The 19,224-nt window shown below is 39.3% G+C and overlaps 1 protein-coding gene across 1 annotated transcript in view; it reads right to left on the bottom strand.

Annotated features, from left to right (window-relative positions):
- Nucleotides 1–19,224, bottom strand: part of LOC146817854 (amine sulfotransferase-like) — a 286,462-nt gene that overhangs the window by 36,709 nt on the left and 230,529 nt on the right. The window contains exon 5 of the mRNA XM_085611337.1: nucleotides 14,017–14,111. Coding sequence (XP_085467463.1) covers nucleotides 14,017–14,111 — 95 coding nt within the window. The remainder of the gene's footprint in view (nucleotides 1–14,016; nucleotides 14,112–19,224) is intronic.

Below are 19,224 nucleotides of genomic sequence, written 5' to 3'. Positions count from 1 at the left end.
TAGTGGCTCAGTTCGTTGGCCGTAAATTACTATTCTCTTAGCTCTAAGACCGAGATTAGAGGGAAATTATTCAATTGCAGCAACAAATGCAGGCTTACCTGAGTGAATCTCCATTTGTCTCTCCAGCCGCTAGTGAACGCCAGTGCCGATCACGTGGGAGGACACGTGATCGCTTGGTTTTTATAGGAAACACAAATGAAGGGCTGATTCAGTTTAGGGAGCGAGCCCAATTAAAGATGGCGGGAGCTCATGCTCCGGTTTAGGAAGCAAAAGTTTAAAAACCCTTGTAATTCCGACCACTTAAGGGAGAACATGTAATAGTTGAATTGCCACAATAAATATTCTCAAAGGAATTGTATGGAATGTACAGGAAATGACTGCTTGTGAATAAAGTCTGGTTGATTAAATACGTGAGATCATGATCAACTGTATGAAACTCTATGAAAACCTTTCCAGAGATATTAATTTGAGTTGGCAGTAAAGTCGAAGAAAGTCTTGGCAGTGTATTCGACCACATGAACTATATTAGTCATCGAAAGCTCCACAGAACACGGAGAAATTCCTTCCACATGTTAGACGTACTTCCAGGTGATATGTTATTAACTCAATTTGTAAAGCTCAGAGAGCTCATTCAGTCCGTTGGAAGCTGTATTAAACTTTAATATCATGAAAGCCTCTCTTCGAGATAGCTTCAGTTCAAGGTCTCCTCCCCTTGAGTCTCGTTCTACTTTGGAAATGACTGTCCATTTTAGGTCATTAATTTGGTGATTTTTCGCTTTCCAATGAATGACCTATGGAGCTGTTTCCACATTTTTATTAATGCGAGATTTGTGTTGTGATATCCTTGTACGAACCTCTTGGCTTGTTTTCCCTATATATAATAGGTGACAGGGACAGCGGATGACGTAGATGACATACTTGCTTTTACAATTTGTAAAAGAGTCATGTTTCCAGAAGATCGAATTATGTTCAAATAAATTGCCTTCCTCTGTAGAGTCGCAACAAATACAAGTCCCGCATTTATGATGTCCCTGTACTGGAGGGAGACCAACATAATCGCGTAAGGTACTTTGTTTGTCTTTAGGCATGGATGCTCGCACAATTTGATTAGCTATATTTCGATCTTTTTTGAAGGCAAAAAGTGGATTCTGCTTGAGTGAGGCATCAAGATTTTTTATAAGGTGTCAGTTTTGGTTGATAGCCTTTTTAAAGTTGTTAGAATTGGGACAAAAGGTGGAGACACAGACAATCCTTTCCAGTGGTGATTTTTTTGTTTTTTGAAGTAGTTCCTCTCTCGGAGTCCACCAAGCTCTCTTCATTGCCCTTTTGAGAAGTTTCTTGGGATAACCTGTTGTAATCAGGTTATTTAATAATCTGGTTGCGTGAAGTATGTATTCATCTTTGAATTCGCAATTACGTCTCACACGTAAAAATTGGCCGAAAGGCAAATTTTCTCTCAGGTTTCTCGGATGGTTGCTGGTAAAGTGTAACATTTTGTTTCGATCCGTTGGTTTTTTGAATGAAGTCGTCACTAAACCGCTATCAGATGGATATACTTCCACGTCAAGAAATGGAATTTTGACTTTGGAGTAGTTCAAACTGAATTTAATGTCCTCAGTGCGATTGTTGAGCCAACAATGGAATGTTTTGAGGGTTTCTTCTGTATTGGTCATTGTCATGAAAATATCGTCAATATAACGAGTCCAATTTCCGATGAATTGGGAGAAGGGGTTATGGTTATAGACGAATTTCTCCTCAAATTTGGCCATAAATAGTATAGCTAGCTCCGGCGCAAAAGGACACCCCATCGCAACTCCTTTGACTTGATAGTAAAAGTCACCATTGAAATTAAAGTAGTTTCTCTTTAATGCGAAGCTGGCTAGTTCCATAATGAATTCAGTAGGAACTTTGGGACTGGATCGACTTTCCAAAAAAGAACTGATCACTGAGAGCCCTTCGTCCTGTGGGATTTGCGTATAAAGCGACACCACATCTAACGTCACAAGGTAGTGGTTCTCTGGCTCAAAATTCATTCGTGCCAACTTATTGATGAAATCAGTGGTGTCGCCTAAAAAAGATGGTATTTCAAAGATGAATGGTTTTAAGAAATAGTCCACGAATTTAGAGATGGGCTCCATCATGGACTCGCAGCCGGAGATGATTGGTCTTCCCGGTGGTGTAGTCACATTTTTATGTATTTTGGGAAGTACATAAAATAGAGGAATCCTAGGATTTTTATTTTGCATGAAGTCGTGTTCTTTTTTAGACAGAAAACCTTGTTGTAATCCTGTATCAAGCAGTGGGAAAAGGATATTTTGTAATTCCAATGTGGGGTCTTTGTTGATTTTACGGTAGCAGACAACGTCATCTAATTGTCTCATGACCTCCTTGGTGTAATCAGATTTGTTCAATATGACTATTGAGCCACCCTTGTCTGCCTGTTTAATTATTATTGAGTCATCATTTTGAAGATTAGATAACGCTTCCATCTGTAGTTTAGTTGTGTTATGCTTGACCCATCTCTTTTTCTTTTCCATCTCAGCAATTGCTGATAGAATCGGTTTTTCAAAAATCACTACTTCCTTTGGAATTTTATTAGTTGGTGGACAGAATAAGGATTTTTTCCTGAGACCAGTGTCGTCAGTAGTTTCTGTGAAGGGATTCGTCATAAAAAAAGTTTTTAGTCTGATCTTTCTTCAGAATTCTATGGTCTCTGTTTTTAACCGAATTAAATCAGTGTGTTTTACTGGGACAAAAGAGAGACCTTTTTCAAGGATGCTTTGTTCATCCTTATTTAATGATCTTTTAGATAGATTGTACACTAAGGATGATCCTAGTTCTTGTAGTTCTGTCTGCGGGTGGACATTTCCCATGGTTGGGTATTGAATCTTACTCTTCCCCGTGATCTCTGTTGGCCTCTTCCTAAAAAAGGGGTTTGTTGTTGAATTTGTTGAAAATTACCTCTCTGATTGTTGGTTTTATATCTATCATTAGATTCACCTTCACTGCCACTTGAGGAGGAAGAAGTCTCTGAGAAGGTTATGAAGTTTTTTGAGGATCTGCCCTGATATTCTGGCAGGTACCGGCGAGATTCTGTTTGTGTGTAAAAGTCTGGTTGTAAATATGGATAGACTTTTGTAAGGGAAAAGTTTCTTTTGTCCTTTTCAAACTTATTGCTTTATTGATTGACTGTATAGTCCTTGAATTCTGCAATTTCTTTCTCTACTTTATCCAATAAAGCTTTTGAATCCGTAATTATTTGGTTGGTCTTTATTTCTGATTCTAATGTTGCAATTTCTTCAAGTTGTTGTTTAGAAATGCGTTGAGCAGTTTCCACTGTGAGGACCATGAGGTCTCTACTGCATTTTGTCTCAATCAAGCTATATCCTTTTTTGTAGAGTGGATTCTCCGTGAAGATGACCAGGATATTTCTAATTTGTAGTCCTCCTAGGATAGTACCCGTTTTGAGATGTTGAATCAAAAAATGTCCATGAAGATCTGTCCGTATTTGCTTTTTTTTAAGTCTTAGGAGTTTGTCAGACTCATTTTGATTTTTTGCTGAAACACTAAGTGATGCTGATGCAAAGAGGGGAGGGGCGTCCAAGAGATTTTTTATGTGTTCCTCACTGTAAGCAAAGGTGTCACTTTCAGTCATACTGTAAGACAGACAACAATTAGACAAAAATTAATGTGGATTAGTATAGTGAACTGGGTCGAAGGGAAAAAGGCTATTAATTTCAAGATAATTCTGTGTTCAAAACACAGATAAACCTCTCGCAGAGAAATCTCTGCCAAAGAAACCCAAACCAAAAATTGGAGGTAGGCCAAGAGCAGTAAAGCTGAGCCCGTAATAGAATAAACAACAGATTTGCTAGTACTGCACTGTTTAAACCTAGAATCAAATTGTGAGGACACATTTTGAAGAACAACAAAATGCGTTAAAGACTTATCTTTTGTCGACTTAATCGATCAATTTAATTGTATCAAGAAACTTTATCGTCCTTCCAAAATACAAAATACAGAAAAAAATTACAAGTCACATCAATGGGACATAATGCAAAAAATAAACATCACACTTTTCAGTCACACATTTCAACCATTCTGAGCAACACACTATTCTTTGCTCCAAACATACTGGTACCGATAAAACATTCACACAGCTCTGTCAATCTTGTGGAAAAACATAAACATAAACACTTAATATTCTATTTTCTCAGACCACAGAGCGTATCGTTGAAATAGTAGCTCTCAATATTGTGTGTTTTTTAAAAAAAAGATTTAAAATTCTTGTGGTCACACAAAAAGGTCTACGCGTTCCGAGACCCCTTGGTTTGGAGGGTCTCTCATCAGGACCTGCAGATTTAAATGAAAAAACCTTTATGAGTAACACTGGGGCGAGAAATTACCTCTCAATGCACACAACAAAACTCGGTGTTGCCTTAATTACCTCTGACATATGAAGAGAAGATCAGCCGATCTAATCCGGAATGACTCTGTTTATTCACCTGTTTCTCTAGACTTTTCAATAGAGCAAGCAATAGGGATATCGGCCTATAGTTGGCCAGGATGACCAGATCTCCTGTAGGCTTTTTAATCAACTGAATAATCTTTGCCTGCTTCCACAGACTGGGAACTGCGGCCGTCCTTATTGATGTACTTAGGATTAAATTAACCACCAGATTAATAATGTTATTCCCTGATACAACTAATTTAGGAGGACATGGATCAGCAGGCGAGCCATATTTGATGGCCTTCAAAGCCTGCAGAGAGCACTCTAAAGATATGGGCTCTAAGGTGCCCAAGGAGGGGAAATCATTCGGGCTTGCTGTTTTATCCAAGAGTCCTACTACGATCTTAAACTCCCTGACAGGCTGGCTTGGATATTTAGAATCTTCGTATAAAAAAGCAGGCAAGCTATTCACACCATTCTACAGAGATTGAAATAGGAACTAGCAAATGCTAATTGGGTCATAAAACCCTTTCCAATCGTGAAAATCTCTTTCAATCTGTTCACTTCTCTTCCATTGCACTCCACATAGTAGACTTGTTTGCTTTGATTATTTTTCAGTCAGTCAAAAAAACTTTATTTAGGCTATACAGCCATAAAAGCCCATATAATTATACCGTCACATGTATTGCAAAAACATATAATGCACAAAAGTTGTACATAAAAAATACAAAGTATTCTTGAAACCGAAGGAGGTAGTATAATACAAATTTTACAATTTTCTAACTCCACTACTACTGATCACCCTGTTATTAACAACCTTAGATGTCAATCTTTGTCTGATAATCTATGAGCATGAATTTTAAAAACATTTAAGAGCAATTACAATATATACATTTAAAAGGGACTAAAACGATAGAATAACTCAAAAAGGGAAGGTTTCAAAACAGTTTTTCTAGCTAAGGAGTTGTGCAAACAAGCTTAGCAGCATAATTTATGGGTGAGCACAGTTAGATTATTTTCAAGTTTTTTTTTCCTTAAAATGCCCCTACGTATGCACCACATCGTGAATAAAAACCTGGAAATGGCAAATACAAATAGAGGGTGTGTCTCATATTTTAGTAGCCTGAAGGCCTCGGTGTGGTGCCTAATCCCCACATTTCTGCAAAGCTGGAGCACCCACTTGGACCTTGGCCTTTTATAGGCGGGACAAAAAAGAAGGACAAGGAGTTCTGTTTCTTCAGTCAAATTACACCCTGGGCAATCTAGTTTAATAGCTCCCTTCTATTTGTTTGTGAGTGCTCGGAGTGGGAGCACCCCATGTCTAAATTGAAGATGATTATTAAGACTTGATATTTCTTTGATTTCAGTTTATAGGCCTCCTTGTTCATTAAATTGTACTCCTTTCTCTATTTCTGTTCCAGCATCTTACAATGTTTTTTTCCTGTTTTAAGCTTATCAGATAACAATGGGCTAGAGGGCTTCCTTCTGCTTACTCCACTTTCGAGAGCTGGCACCACCTCCTCTGTAGCATTTTTAATCCAATTATCACACCGTAAAACATCATCATCCAACACCCCAGTCAAGGCTTAAAAATGTGGATCAAGAGCCCTCATAAACTGCACTGGATTTATCTTATTAAAACCTTTCCCAATAGGGATCATCCTGTCTGGAACCGGATCTAGTTTTAATGGGTGTTACCAGGTAAATCTAATTATGTGATGATCTTATCAGATCAGGGGTATTAGGTCTTCTATTAATATGTCAACATTGGAGCATCCAATGTCAACCCTGATGGGTCGACTTTGCTAAAAACATTTTAAGCCAAGAGAGTCCATAATTTCTAGGGGTGGGCGGACTTTGCGAAATTCACTTTCGCAAATTATCGCGAAAATGTTAAAAATCTCCGCAAACACGAGGAAATATCGCGAAGATGCGGACGTTTTTTTCCCGCCCGTTCGCGGTATTTTCTGCGTGGTCGCGGTTCACCAACTTACCCATGCGGTTGGTCGCGGGCGCGGCCATCTTGTTTTCACTTGTCTCACAGTGCATGATCGCGAGAAGAAAGACGTTATCGCGCGGCAAATGACGTTACTGCAGGCGCAAACTGTCGCGAGACAGCGCAAATGGCTACCAACAATCCAACATCTCGTGGGGAACGCGACCGTATCGGGAAAACTTGTCGGCGAACGCGGGGATTCAGGTAAGGCGATCGCGCGCACGTGTGAATGTATTATTTTACAGCGCGAGCATGCAAAAGATTTCCGGTAAAATGCGGATTGCGGCAATTTTGACATTTCCGCGCTCTCCGCGGAACTCGAAAATGTCAAATTATCGCAATTTCCGCGAGCGGAACGGATTTTTAGCCCAGGCCTAATAATTTCTTTAAATTCAATGGCCTCGCTATCAGTCTGTTTGTCCATATTTCAAATTAATACCTTCTAGAAGCATAAGGGGAGTGATAGCTTTATCTAAAGACTTTAAGTAGGAGCCAGCAGATCCCTGCAGCCTATAAATTAAACCCCAGCCACTGAGTGCTGGAGCTACAAAGAAATGCAAAAGCCAAAGGCTTCTACTTCCAGCAGATCTTTCACCTCTAGGCATCAAGTATTCCAGTCCTCTCCGATAATCAAGGCCAGGCCCCCTCCCCTCCCCACCTGGTGCTCTTTTTTGTAAATCTTAAAGAGATTGTGCATGGCACTAGCAATAAATGGGTTAGAGGCCTCAGACAGCCAAGTTTCAGTTACGCATAACAAATCATAGGTTCACAGATGTTGTTATCATGTTTTTGCATGGATCGTGCATCAATAAGTGCTGCACCAACCTTTAGTATACCCTTTCCTATTTTGCCCCTACTGAATACAGATTTGCTTTTTACTTACAGCATTAGAAAATGCACTCTGAGCAACTAACATTTAGCTTAGAACATGAACACAACTGCAGTTGACCTTTGGTGTCTGGAGCAAGGCTCATAAGGAAATCTCTTCTGTACCTGATATGCTTCTTACCTTTAGACTTCTCACCAGCAGCATGGTTGGTCCAGGCAGCTTCCAGGATGCAGATGGGCTTGCCTTAGGCCCGCATTTGCTGAATGCGTCTGCTGTGCGGTTGCCTCAGCCTGACCTTTTTTAGCCCCTCCCAGAGACAAAGGCTAGTACATCGAGAAAATATGGCGGACCTGCTCTAACTGACGTTTACCATCCGAAGATTGTGCAAAGTGCAAAAAAGTTATATAAAGCCTATGAACAGCTTTTAAAACACATTCAGAAAATAAAACAAGCATTGCCTCAGTACAAGCACTCTTCCTTTAATCAATTAGTGATGAGTGAAGCATCAGTCATGGGGAAGTCAAAACTCGACTTACCCAAAGATGTGGCTGGTGATTGCGCAGGGAGGTCTTCATTTGAAATGGCATAAACTTTACATGAGAAAAAGGAAAAACACAGGTGGCCATAGAATTGAAGATATTCCTTTTGAAGGGAGGGTTGTAGTTGCCACCCTTGAAGAGGCACAGCAAAATCAGTTTGTATACATGTGACAGGAATTCTGTGGAGGAGTTTGGGCTGTCCCACCAGTCCATAATAAAATATCATGATATTATTATTACATCTATAACATTCCAAACCTAATTCATTCTGCACTTTTAAACAAACGCATCTCACAGAGTCAAAAATGTCCTAAAAGAGCCAGATCCTAACGCCTTTCACTATCACCATTTTTATTCTCCATCGTTCAAACAAGGGTATTGATATTGTTCTCCAATTTTGCAATTTTAAAGACCGTGCTAAAAGAATTGCTATATACAACTTTTTTTTGATGATTTAGGCTTAACCCTGAATATGAAGGATAGCCCAATAGGATTCATTGTGAAGCTGCTGGCAGATTAAAATCCACCATGGTCTGAAAATATTCTAATATTGCTACCCAATAGCTCATCAGTTTCAGACATCGACGTATCATATGTGTCCACTTACCCTTGAATTGTGACAAACATCTAAAATAATTTGCTGGAATTTTTAGATTAAGTTCTGTAAAATAACCATTTAGTATAAAATTTCATTCTACAAAAGTTTACTCTTTTAAGAATAGAAAAATTATAAATGTTTATAGTATTCCATGTTTTAATCAAAATATTAAACTTTTCAGATGCTCTACCATTTTTTTTTAAATTATTTTGGAAGAACATATATCTTACTGGTTACAGCAAGTCTATGTTTTCCCAAAACGTGCTGACTTATATGCAGTGGTTTCTATAAAATCCTTAACTAATTCTGATCTAGCCATTAGTGTTTTTGGATATAAATTCTGTAGCATAGCTGATTTAGAAAATATAATATGCAGTTCATCATTTAGCCATGTTTTCCACATGTCCTGATTTAAAAAGTGTACTAGTTGAGCATAACCATTCATTCGCTAACCTTGTGCTCCACCTTTTCAATAGTGGATGTTGTTCTAAAAAATGCCTACTAGTCGATTAGACACATTAAGAAATGAAATAGAACATGGCCTAAACATTTGTGCTCTACTTTTCAAAGCTTACAACCTATAAGAGTTTTCTATAAAAAAATTGCTGATATATAAGGTGCAGCAAGTCTCCAATTTGATAATCCACAGGAATTTGACCCATACAATCATCTAATGTACTTTAAGTGTAATGTGTATTATAAAAACAAGGAAAATTGAGCAAAATTTACAAAATCATTCTTTCACATCAGGGAGTGCAAGTCCTTCTTTGCTAGTATATTATTCTATAATATACAATAAATGCCAATCTTGGTACACAATTGACCAAGATGAATGTGGAAAACATTCCCTTAATGTACTAAAAATTGAATGTGTAAAATAACAGAAATCTATTAATAACAAAGCAAACATGTGTATCAATGACACTTCGCCCATGGTTAAATAATGGCTGCAGTTCTAGGAGTAAAGTGTCTTTAGTAAAATTACATAACAAAACCTCAGTTTTTGAATTATTAATTCCTTATATCCCCCTCTCCTGAAACTGATTGCAAAATATTAAAAACCCTGCACTGGGCCACCAAATATGTTCTCAAAAAGAATTTAATACCATCTCCATGAAACTTGATTTTCAACATTTTATTGATAGGGGCATTATTACCGTATCACTTCTTATAACAATAGTAATGGTCTCGGTAAAGATGCAAATAAGATCGGGGACAATGGACACCCCTGTCTTGTTCCACAAATTACTTTACATAGACCTATACCAGTGAAATTTACCACCAAAAGAGCCTTTGTTCCAATATACAAATGAGATACTGTCTGAATAAACTAGGATGGAAATCCAAAGGCTTTTAAAATGCAGAAAAGGCTCTCCCAATTAACAAGATCAAAAGCCTTCTCTGCATCCAATAAGAAAATAGGAGCTGGAATCTTTTTATTATTAAAATAATCTAATGACTCAATCAGATAGTTCGTATTAAGAGATAATTCCCTGCCTGCTATCAAGCCATTGTGATATTTATTATCTGATAGAGACTTCTAGCAGCAGATTCCTTACCATAGAATATTCCCAGGTGTCAAACTGGATCCAGAAATATTTGTGCAATTCCCCTTGCGTGCCAGTAAATGGCATCGTCTGGCCCCGCATGGCATCATCTGCGCTAGAAGTGACGTATGCAGAGCCTATACATGCACCACCCCAGCACTCTGCCTCTTTTCATTCTTTTCTGTGCCATCATCGCAGATCAGGATTGAGCTTCCCTCAGTAAATGTTTGAATAGCTTTGGCCCTTTTGTTGTCAACTGGTGTGCTATATTTGCTGCTTTTGACATAAATGCCTCTGGAAAAAAAACAAATTTAAGCCTTGTGAACCCTGTTAAAGACAGATGTCGCTGTCAGACCTCCACTGAGTCTGTTTGTGGTGCCTTTTAAAGGACCATGACTCCGCATTGTGTGCGGAGTGCAGAGCTATGAACCTTAAGGCCAACCTGAGAGTAGGCCATGAAGCTTTTGGATGCTCATTGTAAAACTCCACGGTGCGCCAGGTCCTGTATGTGTGGGAGGTCTTGGGACTGCTCCTGAAATCACTCGAATTGGTCCTCATCCCACTGCAGGACTTCTTCTGTGAAGTCCCACAAGAAGAAGTCCAAGAAGTCAAAGCACTCTTCATCTTCTCCACGTTGCTCCAACTCAGGCGACGCAAAGGAACGATGCCACAAATCCTGACCATGCTCGCAGGTGGTCCCTTTGTAGCAGTTGTAAGATATTGGTTCCGCTCCTCCTTTCCCTGAATTCTGAATTTCCAGGAGTCAAAGTGACCCTCACTCAACTCTGTCAATTTGTGGAGGCCATGAACCTCATTTTGGGGGGGGGGGGGTGTTGAACCCATTTGGAACACCTTCTGGTTCCATGGTTTCAGGAGGGTCTTTGACTGGAGCTCCGCTGGACAACAAACTTGGCATTAGTCGACTCCTGAGGATCTGTTGGTAGATCCGTATTGGCCCTGACCGCAAATTTATGTCATTCTCCAGGGACAGAGTCAGTAGCACCGTTCCCAGCACTGCCAAAGCCATTGTGATTCCTTACTCTGATATGGAGCAGGACTGGTGTTGCTCCAGCTACGACCAGGCCCACACTGTCTGAATTAGGGATTATTACACTGAGGGGCTCACTGAGGACCACAAATGGAGGGGGTCTGAAAATCCCTATTGCTACACTGACCCCCTAGCAGAGTCCATGGCAGATGACAACTGATATGAGGACCTGGCTGATGCCAGTGGTCTTTACAGCTCACCAGGCACTGGCCTCCTCTTTCCTCCCTGAGTGACCATGGAAGAAGGGGCCTCCTTTGCAATGGTGATCCGGATGGCGGCTGAGGTCTCGGTCCTGCAGCTGCCCATGGTTCAAATCAAAATCAATGTTTTGAGTGAGGTTCTTCAACCGGGGGCAGCCCCATCGAATCCTTTACTACCCTTCAGTAAAACCCTCACTGATGTACTGCTCGGGGCATGGGCCAAGCCCTGCACAGGCACTACTGTGCCGAGGACCATTCCTTGCTACCTTCACCCAGCTCACAGGGACCTAGCCTTCCTTTAAAATAAACCACTTCAGTTAAGAACACTCAGCAGTGTATCAAAATTAAAGCCTGGAAAAATATTGACACTACAAATTTTATTGAGACTCTGGCAAACACTCAGCCTACTGGAGATTTGGATCCGGATACAGTAGCTTCTAAGTATAAGGATGGATTAATACTGCAATATCCTTAAAGGGTCCACACAAAAAAAATGTGGAAGTGATCCCACTGCCCCCTGGTTTTCAACAGAACTAAGGGCCTGATAATGAGTTTGGTGGTCCATCAGACCGCTGAACACACTGCTGATTCGCCTGCCATATTACCAATACAGTTTTGGGACCATGTATCCCGCGGTGGTGGCTTAGGGGTCAGAGGCCCTAATATGCTTGGCAAGGCCGCTGTGGCACACCAGGCATAGGACACGTTTTCTGACGGCCTCACTTTCAATGGCGGTGAGTTTGCCATTAAAAGTGTGGTAGTGAGAAAACAAAGGGGGTCCTACTGGGCCTCCTATTGCCTCGGGGACATGGGATGCATGCAGGAGGGGCACATGGTGTTACTACCTGTCTGCATGCACCCCCTTTCCTGCAAGGTATGGACTTTACTTTACTCCATCTGAATATCTGTCCTCCAGTTAAGTTGTCCATTTGAGAGGAACTTCTGTCACAGCAACAGGGCAGGGTCCTACACCCAAATTTGTCCACTCTCCACCTTCATGCTTCAGATTGATTAATCGGTGATAATTGAGGGTGTTTGATCTCCCTCCAAAAATATATGATGTTATTCTGGCAGCCAGGCGTTCTTCTACCAAATACGTCTTCATCTGCCGATTGGACAAGTTTGTGTTGTGGTGTGCATCTAAGTCTGTTGACCCTCTGCCTGCAACCTTGTCCAAACTCCTCTTCTTTATTTTATCCCTAGCCTGTTGAGGCTTTGCTATGTACACAGTGAAAGTATATCTGTCTGCCATTTCCGCTTTTCTATGGCTGCTGAATTACCCTTGCCTGTTTAAGGCACCTGTTTTGACTGGAGTCCTTTAAGGCTTGCACTTTATGTTTTCTCCCACACCCTTCATTGTGCCCATTTTTTCATGTGCTTGCCTTTTAAGCCGATGCACAGCAGCCCCCTTAGGCTTCCAACAATGAAGACTGTCTTCCTTGTGATTATAACATCTACTAGAAGGGTTAGTGAGTTACAAGCACTTTCTGTTAACCCTACATACATTTCATTTTTCCTAGACAAACTGTTTCCAAGGACTCGGACATCCTTTTTATCAAAAGGTAGTGACACCTTTTCACGTTGGGCAGAACATCACCCTGCTTCCCTTTTTTGCCCTTCCTCATCTTTCTAAAGGAGTGGAGAGACTCCTCCACCTCGATAAACAAAAAATCATAATTTCCCACATTTTTCATGCCAAAGATGTCATGGTGGATGATAAACTCTTTGTTGGTTTGGAGGGGAAAAGAAATGGAAGGCACTTAAAAAAGAACCTTACCCCGATGAATCATTCTCTGCATTAAGATCTGTGGTGCAATCACCAAAAAACAGCCCCCTAAGGGCTTATGAGCTCACCAGAACTACAGCTACAACTGCTGTGTTAGCTAAAGGAGTACCTGTCTTGGACATCTGTCAGGCAGCTATGTGGTCATTGCTGCACACGTTTGAGAAACACCTCTGCCTAGAAAGTTAGGTATGTCAGATGGGCACTTTGCCAGTTCGTTCCTCCAGGACTCCTTGGTCTGAAAAAATCAGCAGACCCACCTCCAGGGAGAGATGTTGCTTTGATATCTATTCTAATGTAAGGAATCTGTGGCTAGGAGTCTCTATCAGATGAACAAGTTACTTGCACTCAGTAACGCTTTAGTCGTAGATTCATTACTGACCCTCCCATCCTCCCTGTTCTACGGACTGTCTTCTCTAACTTAAATGATCCTTTCCGACCTCACTTTTAGTGCACCAGTCACTGTTTCTCAGTAATTGTAATTAAATTGTTGTCATGTGAGTGCCCATTTGTACCTGTAAAACCTAAGGGCATGGTGAGGATCATGGAGGTATAGGTAGAAAAAAATATCAGTAAGAAATTATTTGTGCGCAAACTTCATCAAATTGTTTCTCATTACCTAACTATGAATTATAGAAAATGGGCTGTAATGTGGAGAGACAAATTTAGGATGGATGTAGCAATTGTAGGAAGGACAGCACTGAAGAACAAATGACAGAAGTATTTAGTTCATAAATATAAAGTAATAAGGCAAGTTTTCTGTCACCCAGTGCAACAAATTCAGAGTGTCAAGAATCTGAAACAAGGAGAAAAAAGTAATGTGATAGTGAGTTAAGTTGTACAAAGAACAATCGTAAGTGTGTTAGCAATTCTCACTAATGAAATGACATACCATCCCAACAACTATTTAAAACAACAGAAGATTTTAAAGTGGACATTTAGGTAAAAAAAGGGAGGCTAAGGTCATTCCAATTATATTGTACTGCACTTTTGCTAACTGTATTGTACTGGACTGTCCAAGCTTACCTTCACCATTTCTTCATACACGAGAAATAGAATATTGAACTCACTGCTGTGCTCATACCATCCTTTCACATGATCAAACCAGGAGTTTGCTGTTACTGTAGGAAAAAGTCACATGTCAAAATCAAAACTCAGATCTGAAATTTAAATTTATGTGAAATTATTATTACAATTGGTGCAGAACGATATAACAGCATATTTCCATGCAATAGTAAAGTTCCCTCTGATTACAAATGTTCCTGTAATTGATTGTTGTAAGGACTGCCCGAATTGTATATTAGGCCTTGTTGGCTGGTGATGTTTTTCTATTGAGTTGGCACATCCATCCTTGTCCACTGGTTGAATTGGCCTTGAGAATGAAATGACAGTGATTTTCTTGAAAATGAAATGTCACTGGTGACATTTTAGCCAACAAATGATTTTCAAGCTGACAAGCTAATTGGTGGATGAGTGATCTAATATAAAATCACTCTGCAGTCTGTAAGAACATGTTTATTATGAGAGCAAGGTACATATGAGCGAAGATTGTGACAGGGCTGGAAAGTGCTGATTTAGCAGAAATCATGTGCATTGGGAGATCACATTTATTAGGTCATTAAAAAATCTGCTGTAGAAGTCAGCTTCCTTCACATGTGAAAGCAAGCTTGTAGGTAAATGTCAGTAAATTACATGACAGGCCTGGAGGTTAAGATTATTAAGTGAATATTGAGAACACGTTCGCTAGGCCACAGAAATGCTGCTATAGAAGCCTACATCTAACAGGCTTTGAAGTAAAAACCCATTGGCACATGGTAATGAAGAAAACAGTGGGACTTGAGAGTGATCTTACTAAAAAACATTGTGCATGTGCACTATTAGAGCACAGTTGTTTGGTCACACTAAAAAAGTGATGTAGGATCACTACACACCCCGTGTAGTCCTGGCCACTTGATATACCTTTTGTAAAACAAATTGTTGTTCGGAGATTTAGATTTTTTATTTGTATTTTTGTATCATTAAAGAAGTAATTTAGCTTGGATAGACATTGCTAATCCAGGCCTAATTTTGCAGCCGATATTCTTAATAAAGCAGATGTGTTGCAGTGATTATGTAATATTTCAGGAACCATGAGATCTATATACTTCATTTTGGTGTCAAAGCATAGATTTTGGGAGTTAAGTAGTATTATAGAGACAGAACTGCAAAAGCTCCCTCTAGGCCTATCTAACCATTATACTATGAACTGAATCACCATTAGGCTCAATTAATGAGAAATAATTCACTTGAATATCACCCAATTATAAAACAAAATTGTTTAGTTCTTTTATTTATCTCATTTCTTTGTATAATTTATCACATTCTATTTCATTCTTTTTTTTTGATAAAGCATTTCAAATTTTTTTTCCTTTCTTATATCATTTTAAATTTTTTCCTCCAAGTTATGTACATTACAAAAAAGAACAAAAAAAGGAAGAAAGTTCAATACAATTGTTACATAAAATATAACAAAAACACAATACTAATCATTTTACTAAGAAAAACCCCTGGAAACATTTATAAAAATTACAACACTCATACAAGACTCATTCAAACACATACACACTTCACATCCTACATACAAATGGAATCTAAATAGGAAGGGGATCACAGATGGCAAAACCAACCCTCGACCAGATGGAATGATTGTATTCAGAAAAACCAAATCTGTATTATAGAGACAGAAAATAACACCGCAGATGAACCCTTCCACCATTTTCCAAAATGGTGGCTCTATAATGTTGTGTTTTAGCCATCATATTGGTAATTCATTTTAATAATGTTTTTGTTTCATGTTTCTTCATTGATTCAAAATCGGAACCTTGTGTGAAGCAGGTGGTAGCAGAGGATCTTTAACTCCTGACAGAGTGTTGCCATTACAAAATCTGAGGACGTCTTCAAAAAAGAAAAATGTGTCATATGCCAAACTAATCCCAAAGAAAATCTAACATCAACTTCGGCTGGAGAGAACCGAGTTCCAAATGCTGCAGAAATACAGTATGACGAAGTTCAGGAAAGATTGAAACTGATGGGTGTAGTAGATGATCAAATATTTTATCATTGTAACAACAAGTGCTCCAAGTCGTATACAATGGAAAAAAAACTGGAAAAAAATAGTCAAAAAGTAGCAGAAACCAGTGAAAGTGAATCATAAGAATCAGAGTCTTCATAGAAAGCGACGACAACCAATCCCATGCCCATATACTTAGAAGATCAATGGCTACCCCTCATCTGTCTCCAGCAACTGATCAGAAAGCAGAGGATCTTAAATGTGTTATCCGCGGTTTAGCCACAACAAGGGCCAAAGGGATTGACAAAAGAAAAAGGTAAAGAGTATGTGAGTCACAAAGGGCAAACACGTTATTATCTGCAGCCAGTTTCTTCCACCAAGTAGCTGATCCAAACAGCGAGGTGAATGTATTTGCAGTGGATCTGTATGCAAACCCAAACTGCATGCGTGCATACATTCGAAAATATGAATGTACAATGAGCTCCCACCAGCAACGTAACTGCCAGCCTTCAGTTAAGTTTGCACTCTTTGAAAAAGCAAATTAAGTTTTAAAGCCACTCTTGAGTACTGGCTACAAGTTCACACTCAGTGAGATCAGAGAAATAATGGTCAAAATTGATGAAACCGTATTGAGCCATAATAATGAAATTAAGATTTTTCTGGTGAGAATGTCTGACAGAATCCATTTTTGTCAGTCTAACACAAAGAACAAGCCACTTATGGTATTCTCAGCTGATTTGACCCCTGAATTTTTTGCTGCCAAAATAATATCACAGGCTGCAGTACAATCAGCAGGAGCCATTTTAAGATACGTCATGACAGATTTGAATTTTGGACTGAATGACCCATTTTGTGATGCCCCAGAGCTCCGCAATTCATGGAAGTCATGTAGAATGGCTGATGTTGTTGTAGTTTTTTTGAAATATCTTTGTTTAATATCAGCAAAGCAAAACTGTTACAAACTAAAGCTGGAACAGAAGCAGACAACATTAATGATGGCTTTGAAGATATGAGGGAAGTGGAAGACAATCCCATGAACCAACAGGCTTATGCTGTGCAAATGTACTGTCTTTTCCAAATCATGTTTTATGAATTACATCACTGCAAAAAGAAAACTTCGCTACACGTGATGACTGCCCACACAATCCATGATAAGGGCAAAAGTCGTGAGCTAATCACTTCAATGAATAGGATTTGTGTATCAACAAGTTATAATGACATAGTACGGAGCAGGAACTGTTAGCATCTTATGTTTTAAATTCTTGTGAATCCGACAGCACACCACTTCCAAGTCACTTTACCAGAAAAGGATTTACAATTGCTGCTCTTGATAATTTTGATTTTGAAGACAACTCTTCTTTCTCTGGAACATCCAGCTCACATGATACTGCCATGGTGTTTTTTAAGACTGTACCAATAAAGTAACTGCTGGAAAACAAACAGTGTCAGCTGTAGGCATAAACAAAAATTAAGCTGCAAACTTATAACCCAACTGCCTTGCCAGCGTGTTCAAAGTCACTACAAGCCATCAACACGTCCCAGTCTACCAGAAAGTTTCAAAGTGGCTAAAGACATGGATCTTCTTCTTCCTGATGCTGCAGTCCACAAAGCTGATCTAACTGAATTTATCATATCTCGTAGGCGGTGTGGTCTGAAGCATGAAGAAAAATCAGTCCCTCCATGGGTTGGAATACATGCTCTGATCTCCCAGAATACCGTCCCACTGAAGAAGGTTGGGATTTTACCAGTAATAAAATCTCCAGTCACAAACTACACAACAGTATACACAGCTCTACATAAATTCCAAAATGTGCATACTCAGCTTGAAGACCAGCCTATTCTGCACATTTTCTGCAATAAAGGTGTTTTCCGTATTGTATCTGACTTTTTTTTGAGCAATCCAATAGAATTTGAAAATCTTTATCCTATGATTTATTTACTATTTACCTATGATGGGCGTTTTTGTGGGACAAAGGTTGTGTTGTGGTGGGCAGAATGTTATATCAGTGGATGTGCCATCGCTGATGCTCTTATTAAGGCTGAAATCTTTGGAAGAAAAACTGTCTAGTCAGTATTGAGCGGAACTTATTTTGTTAATTTGTTACAAGGTATGCTCATCATATCTGAGGCTATAGAAACATGGGGTTGAAATGCTTTCTGTAACAAGAATGACAAATTAGGTTTTGTACATTTTATCTGAGAAGTGAACAAGGCACAAGGTGCACTTCATTAAAATGCAAATTCAGGTAATGTTCAGTACACTCAGTTCAAAATCAGAAAACCACAAAAACTATTTTGTAGAGTTTGTGAAAGAATGTGAAAAAAAATCTGAACTTTTCAAGTACTGGGGATATGTTTTACACATGATATCTCTAGTGAAACACTTGGTACATGCTGATCAAGAAGGTAATTGACAGCTGCACGTGAAGACTGGAGTCACTGATTAATGTGTTTCGCAAACTCAATTGCATAAACTACCTATGATATGGGTCCTGGTATTTGGAAAGAGTCTACAGAAAATTAATCTAAAGACATATTGTGGTTGAAGACAGGGCGGAAAGGTTCAATGCGTTTGCTCTAGGTATGAAAACTGGAACAGATGATCCAGAAATCACAGAAAAGCTCCAAGGGAATTGTTGGTCAGACACATAAAAGTGAATATGTTGCTCAGTGGCAGCTAGTTTACCATTAAGACCTTTCTATTTGCAATGTTTGTAGAGAGATGACAAATTCAAAATGAATGGGCCATCGTGAAACTTTTCCTCACCACAAACTTGTGGGAAAGAGAGGGGAACGTTTTAATAAACATGTTGATAGCCTTCTTCATGTCATGCAGCAGCAAGAAAACCCCTTTGAAAGACCTAGCCTGTTTGACTACACAACTTCTTGACCAAGCAATATGTTGACAATGATAAAAAGACACGTCTATAGATGTCCTGGAACATGGATCAAAACTATACAAGGAACTGAAGAAGGAGATATTTGAATTGAAAGAGAAAAAGGTGTTTGACATAATCACTAAAGCTAAACTTCCATGCTTTCATAGTAAGAGTTTTGTTCAACCAGCCACTACAAAACAGGTAACAAAAAAACAACTTTTGCAAGCAGATAGAGAGATCAATGTAGCAAAGGAAAGGGGTGAAATTTATCAAGGACATTTTGTCACATGATCTTATTCCAGCAAC

Source organism: Triturus cristatus, chromosome 6 (genome assembly GCF_964204655.1).
Source record: "Triturus cristatus chromosome 6, aTriCri1.1, whole genome shotgun sequence".
NCBI classification, from domain to species: domain Eukaryota; kingdom Metazoa; phylum Chordata; class Amphibia; order Caudata; family Salamandridae; genus Triturus; species Triturus cristatus.
Note: the sequence above shows the minus strand (reverse complement) of the source record. Positions and strands in the feature narration are given on the sequence as shown.